This window comes from Castor canadensis, chromosome 9 (genome assembly GCF_047511655.1).
Source record: "Castor canadensis chromosome 9, mCasCan1.hap1v2, whole genome shotgun sequence".
NCBI lineage: Eukaryota > Metazoa > Chordata > Mammalia > Rodentia > Castoridae > Castor > Castor canadensis.
This window is the reverse complement of record NC_133394.1, coordinates 119,464-143,337: the sequence shown is the minus strand read 5'-3', so window position 1 is coordinate 143,337 and position 23,874 is coordinate 119,464. Positions and strand designations below refer to the sequence as shown.

The 23,874-nt window shown below is 36.8% G+C and overlaps 1 protein-coding gene and 1 pseudogene across 1 annotated transcript; one reads left to right on the top strand and one right to left on the bottom strand.

The window, feature by feature from the left end:
• Positions 1-2,543: 2,543 nt before the first annotated feature.
• Slc25a31 (solute carrier family 25 member 31) lies at positions 2,544-23,800 on the bottom strand. Its single transcript, XM_020156183.2, has 6 exons — positions 22,854-23,800; positions 10,869-10,996; positions 6,437-6,554; positions 5,643-5,797; positions 3,880-4,005; positions 2,544-2,804 (listed from the first exon to the last, which is right to left on the bottom strand). Exons 1-6 carry the CDS (start codon positions 23,380-23,382, stop codon positions 2,604-2,606), a joined length of 1,257 nt encoding a protein of 418 aa, XP_020011772.2. The 5' UTR covers positions 23,383-23,800; the 3' UTR covers positions 2,544-2,603.
• On the top strand, positions 17,693-18,553 carry LOC109681420 (large ribosomal subunit protein eL6 pseudogene; annotated as a pseudogene).
• Positions 23,801-23,874: the final 74 nt, after the last annotated feature.

Here is a 23,874-nt window from a genome sequence, read left to right as displayed (position 1 = left end):
GTTTCAAAATTGGTTTCGTGCATAATATATTTTGATGTAGTTCAAATTTTCATAAAAATTGTAATAATAAAAGAGCTTTTATTATAAAACGGCAGTGGAAGAAAGGAGTCCTCTATTAATTTATATTTAGATCAGTCAGCTACAAAGAATAAAGATATTGATTTCTTATTTGTGTAGCATCTCTAAATATGAGCAAAGCAAATACTTCAGAAATTTTAGTTGGAGGATACTAAAGTCCTCTTACTATAAAGCATCAATCCAGAGTAGGAATTTTTAAAAAAGTTCTTCAGACACTTGTGGCATCTATCCAGACAGTGTGTTTGGTATTCCATTCCCCCTTCCCTCAGCAAAACCTACTGTGAGACAACTTTAAAATTCATGCAAATAAAAATAAATGTAGTTTCAATAATTATAAGTGACTGCCAACTTAAAAAGTTATCTTGTTTTATGGAGGATCTATCTTACTGAATTAAAGATAAGCAAAGAATAAAGCTCTGAGAATAAAATTTTAAGTATAATTTGGGAGAAGTTTTAGAATAGGAAATTAATTAAAAATCCTAACCCAACAAGGCTCTCTGTATAAGAAGGAGCACTAGCAATTTAAGATGAGACATTGGCACATTTTAAGGATACTTTAGCTATGCATCTTCCAATATTAATTTTAATATTTAGCAAAATTATCTCCTTATGAAATCTCCATTGCGATTTTGCTCATTATACATCATCTGTCATTAACAATAGTTTAGCCAGGCATAGGGTGGCTCATGCCTGTAGTACTAGCTACATGAGGTGGCTGAGATAGGGAAGATCATAGTTCCAGTCAGCCTGGGCAAAAATTTCTTGAGACCACATCTCAACCAACAGCTGGGCGTGGTGCAGTGTGCCTGTCATCCCAATGATGGCAGGAAGTGTAAGTAGGAGGATTGGGGTCCAGGCTGGCCTAGGGAAACTTTCTCCAGAATAACTAGAGCAAAATAGCCAGAGGTGAGACTTAAGATGTAGAGTGCATGTCTAGCAAGGAGGAAGCCTTGAGTTCAAACTCCAGTATGGCCAAAACAAACAAACAAACAAACAAACCCAAATAGTTTAATGCAACAGAGTTTTAGCTTAGTCCAGGATACTAAGTAACATCTTTTTTTTTGTTCTAGCTATATATCTCCTAAGCTTTAATAGAATAGGATTTTGGTCTAGCAACTTAATGATTAAGTTCCTATTTGTCTTCCCCTTGAAGATTTCTTTCCTCTAAGCATGGCTCCTAACAAATTAATTTTTATAATATTTTCTTTGTTGATCTTTATATGGAAAACTATTCCTAATATATTTGATTACTGTAACTCTTTGATCTGACAGTTTAGATGAAAAATATTTTAAATTTTGTCTACAACTTGTGTTGACCACTACAAGAACTCATGTTTTCAGAAAATTTTTTTAGCCTCAAGTGGTACTACCAATGTATTAAGTAAAAACTATATTTTAATTTAGTTTCCTTAAAATTTCGCCCCCCTCCCCACCATGTACCAGGAAAATTACTTACTCCATTCTGCCAGTTCATGGCCTCACAAAACAGCACTATAATTTATCCTCACTAGCTTAACATTCTTTTACCCACTAAAACTTTCAAGTCTTGGGGATTTCAAATGTACTATCTTCTACACCATCTCTGAAAACACAAGACAAAATCTTTTACAAACACCTTGAAAATGCTTATATTTCTCCATAGAGAAACATTTTTTGTTTGTTTTGAGACAGGTTCTTTCTTTATAGCCCAGGCTGGCCTGGAATGTTTGATCCTCCTGCCTCAGCTTCACAAGTGCTAGGATTACAGACAGAAGCCACCCACGTCCAGCTTGAGAAACATCTTTTGCTCTGTCTTTAAGTAAAAGTCTGACAAGCTGGGTGTGGTAGTCCATAGCCTGCTGGAGGCTGAGGCAGGAGAGGATTGCGTGAGGCCCTATCTCAAAACAAACAAAACAATATGCTGACAGAGTTTTTGCTATTCTCTGTTTGGTAGGTAGTTAGATTAAGAGGGGGAAAAAAGGGGCTCACTTGATGGTTTTAAGCTTCCTTTATTATCAATACAGAATACAAAACTAATTTTCAAGGGATATTTTTTGTTCCAAAATATATTTGCACTAGCAAGACTTTATTTACTTTAAAGATTAGCAGCTAAGCCATTTTGTATCTTTTATTTTTCAACTTCAGTTTTACAATGTCATTTAAGTCATTATCAAAGTTTTTAATGATCAGATCTATAATCTGCACTTATCAAAATCTTTATGATACTGCAAGTACTACTCAAGGAAATGCCTGACCAGCACAAGTAGAGATGTAAAAACTTATGTTTGTCTAAAGACATCATGACAACTCTTGATAAACTTGTAAGAAATATTTGTTATACCATACGATTTTTAAAAGATGGGAAGACAGATATATTAAATGAATAGCAATTTAAGAGAACTTTTCTTTATTACATTTCAGCATTATATAATTTTCATTACAAATGTAAGAAAAGAATTTTAAACTAACAGAAACACATTGTACTTGTAATAAGTAACATGTCTCATTAAAATGAATTTAAGTGTGAAATCCATGCATTTCTCATTTTAATCTCCTGATGAGCCACCTCCAATATCAATATTAAGAAATTCTTTAATTTTATCATACAGCACCAACACCAAAGCACCCCCTGTACCACGAAGGATGTTAGAGAAGGCACCACGAAAAAATGCAGCGATTCCTTCGTATTGGTATATTTTCATAAAGCAGTCTATGGTTCCTTTGTATTGCCGTTCACTCTCACCACTCTATATAATGAAAGGCAAATAGTTTTCTATTACCATGATATCTTCTAAGATAGTTTTTTATCAGCACTAAAGACAGATAAATTTAACAATGTGTTGAATTAATGGACATATATTCCATATTGTATCTAGTGGCTGAAGAATGTTCATACTTTTCAGACACATTTGTTTTGAGAATTTAATGCATTAAAGTAAAAAATGCTTAAAAAACAGTAAATGGCATTTATTAAACACTATATGCCTATTTCTGACTTTCTGGTCTCATTCTTTTCACTTGTCCTCACAAAACCTATGGTCTGGCTACAGTGATCTTCTCAAGCTGTATGCTTCACCTTTATGCTTATAATGTTCTCTCACTATTCACTGAGATTTTTCTATCCAAAAGACCACATCTAATCACCTTAAGCATGTGGGCACTATTCCTCTATGCATTCCTGGAACCTGCACACATTTTTATTAAGCCATGAATTGTGTGTCTTCAATACTAGACTATGAGTTTGGGTGCAGATTTTATCTTGTTCTGCTTGTGTTACTAGAACTTTGCATAGATTAAGCACTCAAGTATTTTCCAATTCTGAAGGAATTAATGTAACAAGTAATAGTAATGGAGATGGAATATATAAAAAATTTGATTTAGGGATTTATATTTAGAATGCAGGTCATTACAAAAAAACTTCTCATCCTTAGAACTCAAAATTTTCTTTTATCAAAATACATTATAACAAATGATCATTATACCAATGGCTTGTAGCTGGGCTTATTCTACTTACTCTATTATTTCTGCTAACATAGATAGACTCATGCAATCTCTGCCATCCGCCTCCACACTCCAAGCAACATGTGCTTCAGGAGTAGAAGGTATTTCTCTTGCTGATGGCAGATGACTAAGTTCTACTGGTTGATGGCTATTTTAGGATGGGAAAGAATGTAAGACAATACATCATGCGTTTATTTCAGCTAAGTAAAAACAAATGACCTATGCCTTTCAGCTAAGGTGTGTCTGAAATCTGAATGAATTATACTTGCTATCAGACACAGTGAAAAAATAAATTAAGATTACAGACTGAATGTAAAATACCTGCATCATCATACGCCTCCGAACCGTGTCAAAGGGATAAGAGAGTATCCCAGAACATGTAGTCACAACTTGGGCAATGATAAAGGACACAATAAATGGGGTTTCCTTTGGTTTTGGTAATAAGCCCTAGGAAAGAAGAATGTTATTGAGTAACTAAGTTTCCAAAATATCTTAAATTCATAAATCAAAGGATAATTTTTACAAATATATCAAAGAAGATATAGTCTATTTAAAATGCAATAAAATAAGCTGGATTTATTTAACTGTAGCAAATCAATAATAAAGGAGAATGATGCAGCTGACTACACATCAAAGGTATATTTGGAAAAAAACAATGTATTTGCCCTTAAAAGGGATTTGTTATTAATGGCACCTAAAACTGGGAGCGATAGCAGCCAGTAACCAAAGCAGTTCTAGCACGGCTTTTCCTTATGGAATTGAAAAAAAAAAGATAAAAGAATGCTTGTTATTATCAACAACAGGTGATATTTGCAGAGTAGTTTCAAAGTTCTGAGTTAGTGAAGAAATATTCCCAAATTTCACAACTACTGTAGGAGATTACAGAGAAGAGCAGAGGGAGAGTACACAAAATTTTCTGTGATTCAATTAAATATACTTGAGAGCTTTCTGGAGGTTCTAGCAGGGGAATGCAGCTACTCATATACCCTTGACCAAAAAATGGTCCTCCTCTATCAGGGATGGTCATACTCTTTGACTGAGTGCGCAGCTTCAGGAGGGTACACATGGAGCAGTGAGGGAGGAAGGGGACACCCACCTAGCCAGCCATATCAGCAGAATCTGCAACCCTGGTGATCAATGGGGTGACATGTTGCAGACAGATTGCCCTCACATCCAAATAAATATTGAGATGCTGTAATTTTCATTAATTTATCAGTCTAAAAACAAAAATAATCTGTCCAGACCACAACAAAAATGGCATTCAATTACATATAATAAATGCAAAATGGATATTATAAAATGTCCATCAAATTTTAATCTTATTTTAATATATAATGCTGTTATTAATTTCATTGCTTCTTTTGGAAGCATTTTGCTATGGTGAGTAATAGCAAAGAGTTTTTGCCTGCCACTTAATAAGTAAATTACTTACCATTTCTAGGCTATTTATCTTCAAAACAGGGATTTTAAAGAACATAGTGAGGATGTAAGGTTTCTAGAACTAAGTAAAAGCTCAAAAATGGTAACCATTGTAATCTTTCTTTTTCTTACAATATAGAAATGCTACCAAATTCTGAAATGAAAAGGTAAATTGCAAAGCAACATAGAGAATACAACATCTAATCTAACAGTATGCAGTAGATAATGAAGCTATTGCAGAATGTAATTACTAAGCTTTCCTTATTTCCCATAATATTAAATTGATTGCTTCTATGTAAAAGGTGATAATAAAGTAAATGTAAAAAGAACTGTTAGAAGATGTCTTTCTACATACACTGAAGGCTTCTTGATTAGGAATGTAAGCCTCATTAGTACACTTTCCATTTGCAAAATGATGTACATATAGAGCAAACACTACAAAAACTAATGCTATTTTTCTTTTTATATAAAGCATATATACAGAAAGATTCATAATTTGACTATAATCTATCTAGGTTATGGCAGTCATGGTTAAATAGAATTTATCACCCTTGTTAAAATCTGTATAATTAAAGGTAACATAAATGCCAAATATATTACTAATTAGTACAGCAAAAAGAAACGAACCATTCATTTAATATATCCAAGTAAAAGCCCCAAATTACCTTAACAGTGTCATAAGCTCCAAAATAAGAGGCTCGGTATACAATGATGCCCTGAACGGAAACACCAAACCCTTGGTATAAACCAATAATTCCATCTGATTTTGCTATTTTCATAATACAGTCACCTAAACCCTTGAATTGTCTCTCTTCAGGACCTAAAATAAAGCCATTTAATATATTAGTAACATTATATATCAAATAAACATCTTAATCAAAGTAAACACTTTAAAGATTTAAATGTTCTGAAACTGCTACTTAGATTTCTAACAAGGCACAGGTCAAAAAGATTCTCTGTTCATTAAGTATATTCAAGATTTCAAGTAGTATTTCACAATAAGTTAACTGAAAATATTGACCTCTTTTTAAAAGCAATCTAATTAAAGTAATCTGACTTTAAATATTTCATTAAAATTACTAGAAGTACTCGAAAATACTTGGGAAGAGGCAAAGGAGGAATCTTCAGGATGAGTTGTACATTTCACTTAAGAGGAACCACAGTCTACCAAGAATAAGATATACAGAGGGATTTGAGGAAAAAAATGAAACTAAGCTATATGCGATCTCTTTGTCTACTCTTTTGTTATGATAGTTTTGCCCTTTTCTTTTTTAAGATGAAAGAAAAAAGCAGCATACCTTAGGCCTTATAACTCTACCAACTGTTTATAAGAAACAACGAACAGTTGTTACAAGAAAACTTATGAACCATAGCTAGTAACAATGTTGATACAGCACAGCTCCACAATAAACACATGCTCAAAACAGAAAGAAGAGTTAACGATGATGACCTCTCATACCTTTTCCAACATCAACACCTAATCGGGTTCGGGCAAAATCTAGTGGATACACAACACATAAGGATGTTGCCCCAGCAGCTCCACCAGAAGCCAGGTTTGCCAAAAACCACCTCCAGAACTGAAATACACCAATTAAAAATGTTTTTGCCAAACTCTGCAATCCATTTGAAATAGCTATAAACCCTTTTTATAAATGTAAAAAACCTAAATTTTTAAGACGCTTTTTATAAAATAACATCTATAATAATTCATACCACATAAAGCCAAAACATTTCTCTGCTAGTCCACATATCCAGGTAGCCTTCGTGTGTGTGTGTGGTGCTGGGGATGGAACCCAGGGCCTCACACATGCTAGGTAATCCCCTAACCCTCAGATTTCTTCTTTCCTTGCTAGGTAGTCTGAGAGATACAGTTTAGATGCTGACATACTAGAACTGAAAGTGATACACAAGCACAGCCTGTAATCCCAGCTATTTGGAAGGCAAGGTAGGATGATACTAGTCTGAGGCCATCAGGGAAAAAGCGTGAGCCTGCATCTAAAAAACAAACTTCAGCAAAACGAGACATGGCTTTAAGTGGTAGAGCACCTGCCCAGCAAGCACAAGGCCCTGTGTTCAAAACTCTAGTCCACTTACTTGGTTTTGGTGTACTGGGGTTTGAACTCAGGGTCTTATGCTTGCTAGGCAGGCATCCTATTGCTTGAGCCTCAGCCCCAATCCCACTTACAGGCTTTTAAGGGCTCTCTTACAGTGATTTTCTTCTCTCTTGCTACTTTCAAGATTCTTTGCTTTTGACTTCTGTCAATTTGATTATGATGTGTCTCCAAGTATATTTTTTGAATTGAACTTGGGAGTCCTGAGTTTCCTAAATCTGGATGTTCATCTCACTCCCAAGATTCAGGAAGTTTTAAGACAGTTTCCTTTAAATAAGTTCTCCTTTTTCTTTTCTCCTTTTACTCCCACAATTCATACATGTCTGATGGTGTCTCCTAAGAGCTCCTGCTTTCTTCACTATTTTTCATTTAAAAAAATTTTTTTTCTAATTGACTAATCTCAAATAACCTGTCTCTAATGATCAAGTCAGCTGTTAAAGCTCTCTAGTGAGTTTTTAATTTCTGTCACTGTACTCTTCAGCTCCAAAATTTCTGTGTCAGTTTTCTTTTTGCTTTCTATTTCAATAAACTGCCCATTTTGTTCGTTCATTATTTTCCTACTTTCACTTAGTTGTCTGTGTTTTCTTGACTCTCATTGAGATTTTTTTCTGGCAGAACCGGGGTTTGAACTCAGGGCCTCAAACCTGCTAGGAAGGCACTCTACCAATTGAGCCACTCTGCAAGCCCTTGTTTGGCTGAGTATTTTCTGAGATAGGATCTTGTGAACTACTTACCAGTATCCTCCCCTGAGTGGCTTATAGGTGTGAGCCACCGGTGGCTGGCTCAGTAAGCATCTTTAAAATAGTTATTCTTAATTCTTTTAGAGACAATTTTTATATCTCTAGTCTTTGGGGTCAGTTATTGGATATTTATTCATTTCTTTTGGAGATGTCACATTTGCCTAATTTTTGTTTTCCACATAGCCTTTCATTATTCTATGTGTTTGAAGAACCAAACCCTTTTTAGAGCTTACAGACTAGTTTCAGCAAGTTTGAAGTCTTCTCCTATTAGGTCTCTGGATGATATACTGTATCCAGCCTGGTAGGCTTGGATCCAAGTCATGTGGTTGCTGCTGGGTCCAAAATGGAGACTGAAGTTGGCAGGCTTCTTAACAGGAGCTCTAGCAGGTATGGATCCTATTCAGGATGTGTGGAATGGACTGTCTCTAAGACCTTAGTCTATGGAGCTGTTGTTATAATGAGGGTTTGCTTTGTGGTTTACAGATGGTGGTACTTCTACTAGGTGTGCTGACAGGTCTGGCTTCTTCCACTAGCTCCTGCTGTATTACTAGATGGGTCCTTAGGCAAGCTGTCAAAGTCGACAGCTGAGGGTGGCTAGAATCAAATAATAGGGATGTTTCAGGGTCTAGAGCAGAGACCAAGATCTTTAGGTCTCTCTCAGGTCATATGAAGACCTTCTGGAAGGCTCCTGGACAGAAAGGCTTAGTCTCAGGAAGGGATGTGAAACCAATTTATAGAGCCATTTTGAGATCTACAATGGGACTAGGTTTAGTGAATCACTGGAGTAGTTTGTGTTAATATTGTGATTTATGGTAAACATACCTGGGCATTGGGCTAAGCTATAAAGTCTGACCTCTGGAGACTGAAAAGATAAGTTCAGTTATATTCCACATTTATGTGGCTGACTGTGAATAAAACCCCTTGACACGAAGGCTTGGGAAGAACATCCTTGGTTGGGAATGTATCATGTATGTTGTCCCTTGTTTGGAGAAGTGAGTACTGTCTGTGTGACTCTGCTAGGACAGGACAACTGGAAGTTTGAACTTAGATTCTCTGAGCTCGTCCCTATGTGCTATTTCCTTTTGCTGATTTTAGTTTGAATTCTTTTGTTGTAATAAACCACGAGTATTGGCTGAAGATGTAGCTCAGTGGTATAGCACTTGCCAAGCATGCCTAAGACCCTGGATTCAGTCCCTAGCACTGCAAAACAAAAGAAAAACTCCCAAACCAACCAACCAAAAGCCTGTAACAGCTTGTGTAGTCACTTTTCATTGCTGTGACAAAATACCTGACATAAACAAAAGGACAACAGAGTTACTTTGGCTCACAACGCCAGAGGTTTCAGCCTATAGTCACTTGGCTGTATTTAACTGTGCCATGGTGAGGCAGAGCACCAAGGCAGAAAGCATACAGTGGTGCTGCTCACTACAAGGTGGCCAGGACAGAAAGAGTAACAGGAAGGAGCCAGGGAGAAGATACACCCTTCAGAGATACATCTTTAGTGAATTACTTCCTCCAACCAGGTCCCAGTTCCTAACAGCCCATTCACTAACTTCATCCACTGATGCTGTTAGCTCCATCATGATTTAACCTCTCAACAGCACCAGCAGTTGGAGACTGATCCTTCAGCGCTTGAACCTTTTTTGGGGGGGTGGAGCGAAACCCTCATATTCAAACAATAACAGCTTTTCTGAGGTCTGCATATACTTCTAGTGAATCAGTAAACCTGAGGCAACTTTGGGGACACTTGACAAGAGACAAGAAGGAAGATTCTGCTATAAAAAAAGGAAACCTTTTACTGAAGGCCTATCATAAAGGAAAGCACTATGCTAAGTACTTCAAATGAAATCTCATCTGAACCTCCCAATAAAACTATGAGGTGGGTATTGGTATGTCTAATTTTCAGATGAGGATAACTAAGGATTAGAGAAATGAAAGTGACTTTCAAATCCAACCTGCTAAATGAAGAGTGCCAGCATCCAAATCCCAATCTTGAGTCTAAAGAATTTTCTTACTTTTGTACCGTCCAGAACATGAAGGGCAATGCAAATCATTCAAAAACACTTTTAATGAAATAAAATTGTGAAAAAAGTAAACAAGGACCAGAGGAAACTAAAGGAGATAGCAACAAAGAAATGTTCACAATCAGTTGCTTTTTAAATCAAAGCAGCAACCAGGGTGAAAGATGAAGTGTGAGATGAAAGATTACTTTGTAAGGGTCTGGGGAAGACCTTGGGAATAATGTAGGAATAATGTATTGACCACATTGAAACAAACAGAAATCTGGACAATGAAGGAATTCATATGAGTAAGCAATTTTGAAATTGAGATTTTGTAGCCAAGGGAGTAATAATCTTTTTTCTTATTCTTCTATTTTCATATATGGATACAAAAGTCATCCACCATATTCACCCTTATTCCCCTTTTCCTTGTGCTCACCCACCTCCGTACCCAGCCCTGGAAAGACATATGTTTCAAGGGAGTAATTATCTTGAAAAACAAAAAGGACCTTTGCAAGAAAAAAAAAGAACAGAACTTAAATTTATCATTTTCCTGTTGCTGATTTGGTTTTCCCACTTTAATCACAGCTAAATAGATATTTAGTTATAAAGAAGAAACAACCTCAGAGATACAAAATGCAATTTCTTGACTGCTTTTTGCGCTTAAGTAATTATAAAATGCAAATTGTATTTAATATCTCGAGAAATATTGCCTTGAGACAAAAGATCCCTTAGTTATTAAAGTTGTGGTAAGAGATTTAGTGAAACTTAGAAGTTAATGTCATGTTTTTATATGTTAATGTAACAATACGTACTGAACTTTGCCAACAGTTAATATGTTCTGTTTTTACCACCACTAGAACACCTTCTCTCCAAATCAAATATCATAGGTAAGACAAATCTAACATTTCTTACAAAATTTTAGAGGAACTGGGCTGGCAGAGTGGCTCAAGTGGCACAGCACCTGCCTAGCAAGTGTGAAGTCCTGAGTTCAAACCCCAGTACCACCAAAAGAAATTTAGAAATTGAAATACAGTTACCTGTTTTTCTTTATTAACTCCAGACATGAAGAGTTGTTTGTATTTATCCTTAAAAGCAAAGTTTAGAGCTTGTGTTGGAAAATACCTGATAACATTTGCCAAATTGCCACGCCAATAGCTGAAGAAACCTGAAAAAGGAAATATACAAATATATAAACCTATCACGTATTATGAATTTCCAGTGTTTTAACAAATTTAACTATTTGAACCATGTAAAGCATACTCTTTTCTCATGAACTAAACTACATGTATCTTCACTGAAAGAAAAAACAAAAAGCAGTGTTAACTATGCAGCTTGTTCCACTATTGCTAATTTCAAATAAAAAGTTCTGAATAGCTAAAAACCTATGGAAAGCATTATCAGTTGAATATTGGCATCTTTAATAGAAAAATTGCTCACTAGTATTTCTCAGAGGCTAGCAATCTTTTTTTGTGTATGTGCAGTACTGGGATTTGCACTTGCTAGACTCCAGAATACCTTGGGCCACAGGTGTGCACCACCATACCTGGTTTATTGATTGAGATGGGGTCTTGCTAACTTTCTTCCTCAATTGGCCTTGAACCTTGATCCTCCCAATCTCTACCTCCTGAATAGCTGGGATTACAGGCATGAGTCACTGCACCCACCATGAAAGAAATCTATGATATATCAATAATCTTCTTGCCTCAATTCTCTATGGGTTGATTAAACCTCAAAATTCAGTCATTATGTAACTCTTGAAATTTAGAGCTAGCCTGATCATCCAGAGCTGCCCCAGAACATGGTAGGTTAGCGCTTCGGTAGTCTTGGTTATTTTTATTACATTTTCAAATAGTCTGTGCTACTCTAAATGGGATACCTTCAGTCTCAGATTAGAGAATACCCCAAGTCAGTTCTTTAAAAATAAAGATTCAAAAGAAACTAATCTCTTATTCCATTTTATAAAATGAAGTGTTACCCAATCCTAGATTCAAAAAACTAGGGAAAGGAAAAATTAAAGCCACAGTTAAATATCATTTTATACATGTAAGATGGATACTATCAAAAAGACAGAAGAAACAAGTGTTGGTGTGGAGAAAAGGTGGCATAAAGAAAAGGAACCACTGTATAATGTACAATTCCTCACAAAACTAAAAATAGAACTACCACATGACCCACTACTGGGTATATATACAAAAGAAATCAGTATATCGAAGATATGTTTGCATCCCTATGTTCACTGCAGCATTATTCACAATAGCCAAGAAAGAGTCAACATAAGTGTTCATCAATGGGTGAATAGATAGAGATACATGATAGAACACTGTTCAGTCTTAAAAGGAAGTCCCATCATTTACAATAACATGTATGAACCTTCAGGACATTATGTTAAGTGATACAGCCAGGCACAGAATGGCAAATACCATATGATCTTATTGACCTTAAAAAGTTGCTTTTTTATTTTTGTTAATATTGCCTCAAAAATAACTTCTCCAGCTATATTGGGAGAAAACTGACAAAGCACTATATATTTACTATGTAAAGGGGTATGTTTTGATGTATGTATACATCATGAATTGATTTTTTGGGGGACATTATTTTTGAGGCAATATTAACAAGAACAAAAACAGTAATAATTTGCTAGAAACCTCTTTTAATTTGTTTAATCCTCATAACTGCCCACAGAATAGGTACTAGTAGTCTCCCCATTTTCCCAGTGAAGTAGTAAGTTTAAAACAACTCATTACAGAGTAACTGAAGTCATAAAGCTGATGAACTGGAATCCAAACTCAAGCAGTATGGCAAAACAATTCACTTCCTTAACTACTTCTCCACAGATATGTTAACCATGTGGATTATTTTCTGTACTATGGAAGGTCAACTGTTTAATGGAAGCAAGATAAAAATTTTAAGCATAACAAATATAAGCAAATTAAAAAAGGATATTTCTTGATTACTGAATTACTGAGAGTGATGGTGGACCTAATTTTTTGAGGTCATTTAAAGAAATTTTTTGTACTTAATAAAAACTTTAAGAACATATTTCAAGTGTTTTCTCAAGGGTCAGACCTCTGGAAGAGAAAGAATTTCAAAAGTGAACCATGACTAAAAATGATGTTGAAGAATAAGATTTCCTGTGCTGGTCCATGGACTACAGTATCACAATGACAAATTACTGGTAGAGGATAAAGTCAGTTTTAAAAGGATCAGAAAGCAGATCAGCATATTTTGGCTGAACAAGAGGGATTACTATCTTTTTTTTTTTTTTTTGGCAGTACTGGGCTTGAACTCAGGGCCTCATGCTTGCTAGGCAGGTGCTCTACCACTTTAGTCACTCCACCAGCTGAACAACAGGGATTTAAACTTAAATCTGATTTTTAAAAAAACCTGTAAACTTGTATTTGGAAAGAGTCATATATGAGAAAGGTACTGGCATTCCCATTTTACACATGGGTCATATATTAATGGTCACTTTGGAAATGGCTAATTCAGCAGCTGGCATTATATGTTATAGGTTTCAGATTATGAGTTTTTACTTTCAATTCTGTAATTATGATGATAGCATTGAATATTTTATTTCACAAAAGGAGCATTATATATAAGAGCAGTACAGAGGTTTGGAACTTTGGTTAATGTACTGACTATAAATGGAAGGTTTTAATGATGATGACATCTTTGTCCATCCATGATGGAGTACTGCTGTAACTAAAGGGTTTGTTAGAGTTGTCTGAAGAATGTTTCCTTTAGGAAAAAAAAACACTTGTGTAAAAAAAAAATCCATTTGCATTAAAGCAAATATTGTTTCAATAAAAATCTAGAAACAAATCTCTAAAATTCTACAAACTGGTAAGTAAATTATAATTAAGGAAATTCTTAATATATATGGAAAAATACAATCTCACAACATGAAATATTTTTACATATATTTCATAGAATTCATGATTCCCTAAAGCTACAGGAGCCAAGTTAAACTCATGTTTTAAGTTTTTCCACAGACCATCTTAAAACATTCTATTCATATTCTCTTTGCTTCTCTCTGGTATATGCTGCCAGAAACTCCAATGTCCCAGCTAAGAGCACAAACGACCAAGGAGTCCCAATGTGGGTTTCTGGACACATTGTGTTTTTGCTGGTACTGGGTTTAAATTCAGGGCCTTGTGCTTTGTAGGCAAGTGCTTTACCACTTGAACCATACTTCCAGCCATTTTTGTTTTAGTTTTTCAAACAGAGTCTCATGGTTTTTCCCTGGCAGGCCTCAGACTGCCACCACACTTGCTGAACAAATTTTCTTTATGAGTACTTCTGGGGATTAGGCCACAGGGTTTTAATTCAGGCATATTCTATGCACAAAGGTTCCCTCAGACAGATTAGGAAAATCTAACGTAAGCTAAGCATGGTGGCTCACACCTATAATCCTAGCTACTCAGGACGTCTCCAGTTCCAGAGGATCACAGTTCAAGGCCAGCCCAGGCAAAAAAGTTTGTGAGATCCCATCGCAACCAATAAAACACTGGGCATGGAGGCATACGCCTGTTATCACAGCTATGTGAGAAGCATAAATAGGAGAATCTTGGTCCAGGTGGGCCAGATTGTAAATGTGACATCCTACTGGAAGACAACTACAGCAAAAAGGGCTACGGGTACAGCTCAAGTGGTAGGGCATCTGCCTAGCAAGTTCAAGGTCATGAGTTCAAAATCTGGCACCACCCCTCAAAAAACTTCTCTGTGTAATACAAGGTTATCCCAAATAAACTTACTTATAAGTTAATATCTGGAATACATGTTTGTAAATTTAGGAACACATACATTCTGGTTAAACAGTTACAATTTATTAAGCAACAGTTATTCTACAGGCACATGGTTGATTATTTTACATGCATTATCTTCTTTAATCCTCACAACTACCATATCAGGTAAAGACCATTATTATGCCCAGTATACAGCTAAGGAAAACGATTAAAAGAGGTTAAGCAAAAAATTGTTCAAGGTTATAAGGTAAAGAATAAAATGAGGAAAATAAAAGCCAAACAACTGTAGGAGTGTTTTGACAATAGTCATAAAGAATGGAAAGCTTCCTAATATACAAAAAAATGACAGAATGCCATGCATGGTGGTACATGTCTATAATCCCAGCACTCAGGAGGAAAAGGCGTACGCAGGAAGATCACAAGTTTGAGGCTAGCCTGGTCTTCAGTGGGATACTGTCTCAAAAAAAAAAAAAAAGTAGAGAAAAATACCAATGGAAATATCTTTCTCTACTAAAATCAGAATATCTGTTCAGTGTCTGACCTAATTTCTAAGGTCAGAAATTAGAAGGATGAGAAAAACCTAATTTGAACTGAACTCTTAGAAAATAAGTAAGGATTAAAATGCAACTAAAAATTAAGGTAACACACACGCACAGGAAATCAATGCGAGTCAACTCTCTGTATAGCTATCCTTACCTCAACTAACAAAAATCCTTGGTCCTTCCTATTATTGCTTGTACTCTCTCTTCAACAAAATTAGAGATAAGGGCAAAATAGTTTCTGCTGGGTATTGAGGGGGTGGGGGGAGGGGGGTGGGGGAAGGGGGGAGAAATGACCCAAACATTGTATGCACATATGAATAAAAATTAAAAAAATAAAATAAAATGAAATGCAACTAATGAGAAAATGCAAAAAAGCTAGTTGGCCATTTATTGTCCAATTTACTGGCCAAGAGGGGAATGCTGGGCATGTTTGGATATATAGCATAGAATGGAAGGTTCCAAAATGTCTTAATGGTGTGCCTATCTGTTAAAAATAAGCCCACAAAGTAAGTATGACTCCCAAGTAACATTTATATTAAAAATAAGTTATGTAAATTCACAACTATACTATCCTATTATGTACAATTATAAAAGATACCCCCAAAATAGGGTAGGAGGCATGGCTCAAGTGGAAGAGCACCTACCTAGCAAGATCGAGGCGAGTTCAAACCTCAGTACCACCAAAAAATGTGTACAACCAAAATATAAATAGAAGGAAAGAGAAAGTTTAAAAAACCTCTTAGGAGTATCTACTGCATAGCTAGCAATGTTCTACCCACTAGAAATAGCACTAGAATAGGTTCTGAGTCTTACAGAGCTTATAGTTTAGGGGAAGAGGCCAGAAGGACAGACAACAAATAAACTTTTCTGGCAGCCATTAAGAACTATGAAGAAAATACAGTATAGTATATGGAGTCAGGGACTGATGAACAGATATTCACATAGGGTTTTCAGGAAAATTTAAAAGTTAGTTGACATTAGAACATCACTGAGCTTTTTCTACATTTTCCAATCTTTCTATTCATATTTTCATACTATCACTTGCTGTTATCTCAATCCATTGTTGAGGTGTTGGGGGTTGAACACAGGTCCTTACAAATGTCAGGCAAGCACTCTACCACTGAGTCACACCCCCAGCCTACAGTTCATTCTTAATAGTGTGTATGAATCTACATTTCAAGTAGTTTTCTTGTCTCAGGCAGGTCTGAGTAGATTATCACTGTTTCTACTGTGAATGTAATGTGACTAATGAAGTAATTCTCAGGAGTAAATGTGATATTTTTCCTGTGGTTCATTTGTTATTAGTATTATCCTTGATTTGCTTTTCATGACAAAATAGTTTTGTTCATGTTTTGAGAATTTGTTAGAACCTGGTAATAAAGTCTGTAAATCCACTTAATCGGGCAAACATGTTCATTATATAATAACTGAGGAAAAGCACCTGTCATCTCTTCTACCCTGCGTAACTCCCAGTCTTTTTATCAGGATGCCTCTACCTGTGATATACAACCGGTATCTGGCCCAGGCATAGGTGCCAGTTGAATACATATATTAAGTATCAGCAAAATATATTTTTCCACTTTGCTTAGGTAACATTTAAGTAAAATATGAATATTTTCTTTCCATAGTCCAAGATATTGTCTACAAAAATGAACTGTAGGATAAAAAAGATCTCACTGCTCAATTGGTTTGGGAAAGTTCAGATGAAAGACAGTTGTTAAATTCATGGTCAGAACCTCCTAAGAGACACAGAGTTCTTGTAGGCTTTTAAAAATGAGACTGTATCTTTATTTTTTTTTATTTTTTTTTTTTAACAAAAGAAGAAATTTTTTAGTAAAGAAGCATCATGTAAAGAATAATAATTTTTGAATATTTGGAAACATTTAAAATACATTGATATAAATGTGAATTAAATGTCTTTTCTAAATCCCTAAAATTAGCAATTGTTAGTTTTCCCACAAAGAATTTTTACTATTACTCTTCTCTGTAACAAATGTTGGTGAAGACACATTTGCCAGTGGAAAATACTTAGGTTCAAGAAGAATTGGGTACTGAGGATCTATCCATCGATTTTTAAAAGCCACAGGTTTAAACTACTCCAACAGATTCAAAAAGGTGTTATTAGCCAACCTTCTGAGTGTGGGTGGGTTGGTGGTTTTCTTCCACCCAATGAACCCCTGTTCATTGGGTTTATGCCAGGCAAGAGGAATAGAGAGCAGAAATATTCAGCCAGCTCTTAGCCAGATGGCAGATTCTCTGCTCAAAGGTTTGAGGTAAGGCGGTTGGCCAATTCCTTTTTCACAGCTCCTCTAAGTAGAATGGCTCTAACAGGCTAAGTTGACGGTAAGGGATCCAGGTTAGGATCCAGGTAAGGATCCAGGTTGGGATCCAGGTAAGGGATCTTTAAAAGGCTCTATTTGCAACATGCTAAATAAGATAGCCATTTTATTTAAGGTATATTTACATATGCATATTTTGCTCAGTAAAAAAGCATAAGATGTGACAAGAAAATGTTAAATAAGATTGCTTGTAGACTGGAAGCTGAGAACTTAGCTCTCTTTCCCATCTTGCAAGATGGCAGATGAAAAAGCCGAGAAGCCAGATGCTAAGGAGTAGAAACTTGAAGCTAAGAAGGCTGCTGGTGGTAGCAAGGTAAGGGTATCTCTAAGGGTAAAAAGCCCAAGAAGGGGAAGCCCCACTGCAGCCAAAATCCAGTCCTACTTTGTGGAACTGACAGATATCTCGATCTACTATGTATTCCAAAAAGGCCATATATAAGAGGAAGTACTCTGCTGCTAAATTCAAGGTTGAAAAGAAAAAGAAGGTTCTTGCTACCATTAACAAAACCAGTTGGTGGTGACCAGAATGGTGGTAACTGAGTGGTTAAGTTTTGCAAAATACCTAGATACTAGCCCAATGAAGATGTGCCAAGGAAGCTGTTGAGCCATGGCAAAAAAACCCCCTTTTGGTCAACATGTGAGGAAGCTGTCTGCAAGCATCACTCTGGGGACCATCCTGACCATCTTCACTGGGTACCACGGGGATAAGAGAGTGGTTTTTCCTGAAGCAACTGAGCAGTGGCTTGCTTCTCATGACTGGATCTCTTTCCCTTAATCAAGTTCCCCTACACAGAACACACCAGAAAGCTGTCATCATCACTGCCACAAAAACTGCTATCAGCAACATAAAAAAAAAAATCCCCAAACACCTTACTGATGCTTACTTCAAGAAATAGCAGCTGCAGAATCCCAGGCAGCAGGAAGGCGAGATCTTTGACATAGGAGAAATATGAATTACACAGCAGCACAACGTTGATCAGAAAACTGTGGACAAACATATTTTACCCAAATCAAAGCTGTCCTTCAGCTCTAGGGCTTCATGCAGTCTATACTTGCACTAACAAATGGAATGCATTTTCACAAAATACTGTTCTAAACTTGTTTGTTACCAAGAACCTAATTAAATAACTGATAACTTCAAAAAAAAGAGAAAGTGTTAAATGAGATTATTTGAATAGTGATTTGTTTTTACATTTTGCTTTTTTATATTTTCCAATTTTCTCTACATAAACATGATTGTTTATGTAATAAAAAAACTAAACAGTGTTGAATACATACATGAAGTTAGAAGGTGATAATGAATGAAATAATAAACTTTTTAAGAACAGCTTAGTTGGAATAATTCAACTAATTTAGAAGCTTTTATAAAGCTTACAAAAAATATCAAAGACATTCACAGAGATGTTTAAAGCTACATTCAGAACAAGAATGAAAAAAATCTGTCCTTGGGGTACAAAGAAAGACAAAACAGAAAACAGTGAGAGAACATACAGTTGTGTCTTCCGAGATCACAGGCTCATTTCATGTTGCCTAGAGGAAGTCAATAAAATCAGAGAATATGCAAAAAGTTGAAAGAAACCTTAAAATATTTAAGATGAGTGTGTGTCTTGATTTTCAAAAATGAGAGAAGGCAAATTCTAGAAAATACAATCTGATTTTGGTTGAGTAGAAAAATTCCAGACTGATCTAGCATGGTGATTCTCAACCCTGCCAATCTCAAGTCCTTACTATATAATAAATATTTTACAGTATTTCCTTAACCATCCAGAAACAAAATTCAAAACAATGACCAATTTTTAAAAAAAGTAATATAATGCCCTTCCTGCCATATAAAGTAGAAATAAATTTATATTAGTAAGTAAATTGGTGAACCATACCACACCATAGGTATTACAGTCATATGCTGCCTTTACTTATAATGAATCTGTTGTAATTAAGATACACATTGACATTTTGAAAAAAGAGCTTGCTTAATAAATATACTTGTACACATACAACCCCCATGAAGGCAACAACTACAATACAGATGATATAAGACGTGATCAAATACCAAAAGCAGGGTTGCTGATATGAGTTTTCACAATGATGAACAACTCTTAGTAAAATTCTGAACAAAACAAAGTATTATATTTTCTCTAGTTTCTTACAAGGTAGCGGTACTACAGGAATCAAGTATAAAGTTATGCCCAGACAGTGTATAAGTAAATTTGAGTTAGGCTTAGGTAACAGGCTTTACTGCTAAGTGAATGTCCCATGGGAAATATAAAATGTCATTCAGGTTGCAGCCCCTCACTATGTAAGGCAATAGGATATGCAGCAATAGGATGTGGAGCATTCCTGAGCCTTGCATATTTTGACCATTGCAATTTAGGTTATACCATCTGCACTGAACAAAAACTTCCCCTACAAGTTCCCCAAACTGCCTATAGATGGCAATATTCTCCCTGTTGTGAATTATGATCTTTTAGTAAAGGCTATATCATGGTGTAGTCACAATCACTTGCACATTTTAAAGTTTTGCTAATGACCAGTACACATTGGAAGATAAAGAAAGCAAGAACCAGAATAGTATTTAGAACCAACTTAAGTCACTGGAGTCATATTTGAATATATTTTGGTTTAGCTATTTAAAGCAAACCACAAAACCTCCCAAACATTTAATACAAAATAAATTAGCATAATCTGATGAGATATTTAAAGCAGAAGAGCTAACAAAGAGGCCCACACTTCTCTGGAGTAGTCTTAGAATACAGGCCAAGGAGAGACAGGTTCTTGCCCTTCATGTGAGAACTGAGAGCTTGTTTGGAGGTTCTAGCAAGGAAGCACAACTACTCGTATACCCTTGACTGAAGAATGGCCGTTTTCTTCAACTGAGTGTTCAGCTTTAGGAGAAACACACATGGAGTAGTGAGGGAAAAAGGGGACACCTGTCTAGCCAACCAGATTGGCCAAATTAACCCTGGCGATCAGTGGGGTGACAGATGTCACAGCCAGATGGCTCTCATATCCTCGTATAAGAACTTTGGACAAAATAATAAACTTGTTTTGATAAAATAAATGGAAATGGGGAGAGGTGAACCACTCACTATGAAAAATCTGAGTTTAGCTGGGTGTGATGGCTCAAGCCTGTAATTTCTAGTTTCTTGAGAAGTCAAGATTGGGAGTTACAGTTTGAGGCCAGTTCAGGCAAAAAGCAAGCAAAACCCCATCTCAACCAGTGACTGGATGCAGTGTTGCCTATCATTCCAGCTACTCCAGGAAGCACAAATAGAAGCATCATGGTCCATGCCCACCCAGTCATAAAGTGAGACCCTATCTCAAAAATAACAAATGCAGGGCTGGGGGAATTGCTCAAAAGGAAGAGTGCCTGCCTACCAAGTGGGAGGCTGAGTATGGCAAAAAAAAAAAAAAAAAAAAAAAAAGGATCTGCATTTAGCCCCCAGATGGGCATTCCTTTTCTTTTGGAAATAGGAATTGCTATGTAGCCCAAGTTGGCCTTGAACTTGTGATCCTCCTGCCTTAACTCCCAGATGAGTATTCTAAATGCAGTTTAGATGATGCTTTAAGATTTTATCCCTAGCACACCTTGACTTTTACTGTGAAAGTGATCTGATTTAGAATTAAACAAATGGTTTTGAGGAAGGATAGATCAGGGAAATTGAGGTATGGGAAACAGCAGCTGAGAATTTACAAATAAGCATTGCACTAATTAATAGATCAAAAACATACAGATACTATTTTCTTTATTTTAAGCCTTACACTTCCTCAACAAACTGCAACATTTACTAAAAAAGAAAAAGAGCAGCACTTTCTTTCTGACTTTGCCCATTTGCCCCCAAATAATCAGTGCACTCTGAGAACTGAGCAAGGATATCATAAAGACAAGACATTTATCTTGGGGAAAACACCTGGGAAAATAATTCTTCCTGGTACAGTGTGTACAAAAAATACTTATTGAAGGGACCGACACCTTTCTTGAGGACAGTATCTGGCAGGACCCAGTCTTTGTTTAGAGATGTTCAAACATCTTTTCAGTCATAGTGACCCAAATTTAATGAGTGGGCCAACTTTTGAATCTTTGGGCCCAATTTATAAGAGAATGTAATAGCAAAAGCAATTAATTATACCAAATGTCAGAACAAAGGGGGGCACTTACCCTAAGGTAAATTCGAGCCAAACCTTCAACCCACTTTTTCACCATAAATACCCTGGATGTTAGAGCACTCACTGTACCTGTTACCAGATGTGTCCATAATCATGTTTGGGTTGTGTACTAAATTTCTATCTTTCCTTTGATTTACTAATAAACTTTTTTAGTCTACCTCAATGTACCCTAAAATTCTTTTTTTTTTTTTGTAGTATCATGAACCCAGTGCCCAAGGGCCAGGTGGATGCCTCCTCCCTTTTGGAGACCTCCTCTCTGGGCTGTCGAAGGAACAGTTTTATATTGCAAAAAACAAAACCCTCCAAAACACAAAAGATTTTACTCCTGGTTCCATATATTCTACCCAACAAGTTGTAACCACGTCTCTAGGGAGAAGGTTATTTTTAGCTTTTGTTTTTTAAGAGGGTGTGTACGTTGGTATGTTGCTCAGGCTCAATCTATCCTCTTGCTTCAGCCCTGAGTAGCTTGGACTACAGACAAATGCAACCACTGTCACCAAGAGACAGTACCTTCCTATGGGAGAGAGTAGACCTAGTAGTAAAAGAGAAGGCTGGTGTGGACTTGAAGACACTTCATTTCTTGTTTAGAATACACAATAAATATTTTGTTTTTAAATTTCATATAGATGTTTTCAATGAAACCCAAATATGAGTGGCTAATTTAAAAACCATTCTTCACCAATGGTTCACAAAGCACTTTCAGTATTGATTTTTAAAAATAATTTCAATGTTAACGGGAAAAATCTCTATAATGAATAAACTAAAAATTCAAAATAAAGGTAATTTATTTGATGCTAAAAACAAAAATTGGTAATTCTCATCCTACCATTATTCAACATTTTAAAATATTTTGCTAGGTTTTTTTTCTTGCAAAACTTTTGATTTAAAAATATAATCACGGCATTTTTTGGCGTTTTTATGCAGAGGCGAATGGCTGTCTCAGCCTGGCCAGCTGAAGATTAAGCAGAAGTTCTCTTCACCTGTGTGGTGGCCCTTTGCTACGCTATTTCGGTAAATACTAGAGCAACTTAGAGCACTAGTCAAAACCAGGAGCGCACGCGAGGCCAGGCCCGACACACCCAGGTGCAAGGCAAGGCCAGATTCAGTTCAGGGTGCGAGGCCAGGCAGGAGGCATCGCCAGGCTCTGCACAGCCACCTGCGCAGCATGGCCGCGGCCACGCTGTCCCTCTGCGCCCCCCTCCTCGCTGCCTGTTCCCGGCAGGCGTACGCACCCTGCTCGCGGGGGATCCGCACCAGGCAGTCCACCATGCCCTTGTACTGCGCCTCGGGGCTGATCTGCTTGGACGACGCCTGCACCTGCAGCAGCAGCTTCACCCGCTCGATGGGCGCCACGGCCGTCTTGGACACGGCCGCCGCAACCCCGCCGGCCAGCAGGTCCTTCCCGAAGGAGAAGGGGTCAAACAGCTTCTCTGGCTTCTTTTTCCCAGACTCACGCTGCATGGTGGCGCGGTGGTGTAGAAGCAAGGCTGGAACAACAACCAGGTGATAAGAGAAAACCGCTTCAGCTTTATCCTGGCGGGAAGGCGGCGCTAAGGATGCCGGGACAGATGCGAGCTGGGAGGGCGGTGTCATTAGCTGCGCAGGCGCGTCCAACGGCCACCTGCTGCAACACGTGACTCCTGCCATGTGACTGCAGACACGTGACTGCGACAAAGGGCTGAGTCTTGCTTGTGTTGTCCTCGCAGCAGCACGAGGCTCTAAGTCTGCTCTGTGAGGACAGCCACCATGAGATGAATACATTGGAGTGTTTCCAGGGTTACCCTGTTTTCTCTTAGAAATTCACTTAGCAGGGTCATTTGTCCGGCTATTGCCCCACCCTTCAATTTACATATTTGCTCCTCCCCTGTCATACTGCAATGTGTTGCTCCTTTCTGCATTTTATTTAAATTGATGTTTCTGTGTTGAGCGGTGGTTTTCACATTTCGCGTGTGTGTGTGTGTGTGTGTGTGTGTGTGGTTTTCTGTTTTCTGGCAATTAACTTAAGACTTGTGAAGCCTGCTATCAGTAAGTAAACACCCCAGGTAACTCTAAAGGGCAGGGTTGACAACCACTGACTTATTTTAAGAGTAATTCACAAACATTTTTATTGCAGGACCCCTTTTTCTTAAAATTACTGAAGCCCACAAGAAACTTTTGCTTTTGTTAAATATGCTGACATTGTATCAACAATTTAAAATAATGAATAACCAATTACATAAAACACTTAATTTTTAAAAAAATATATTTTTCATA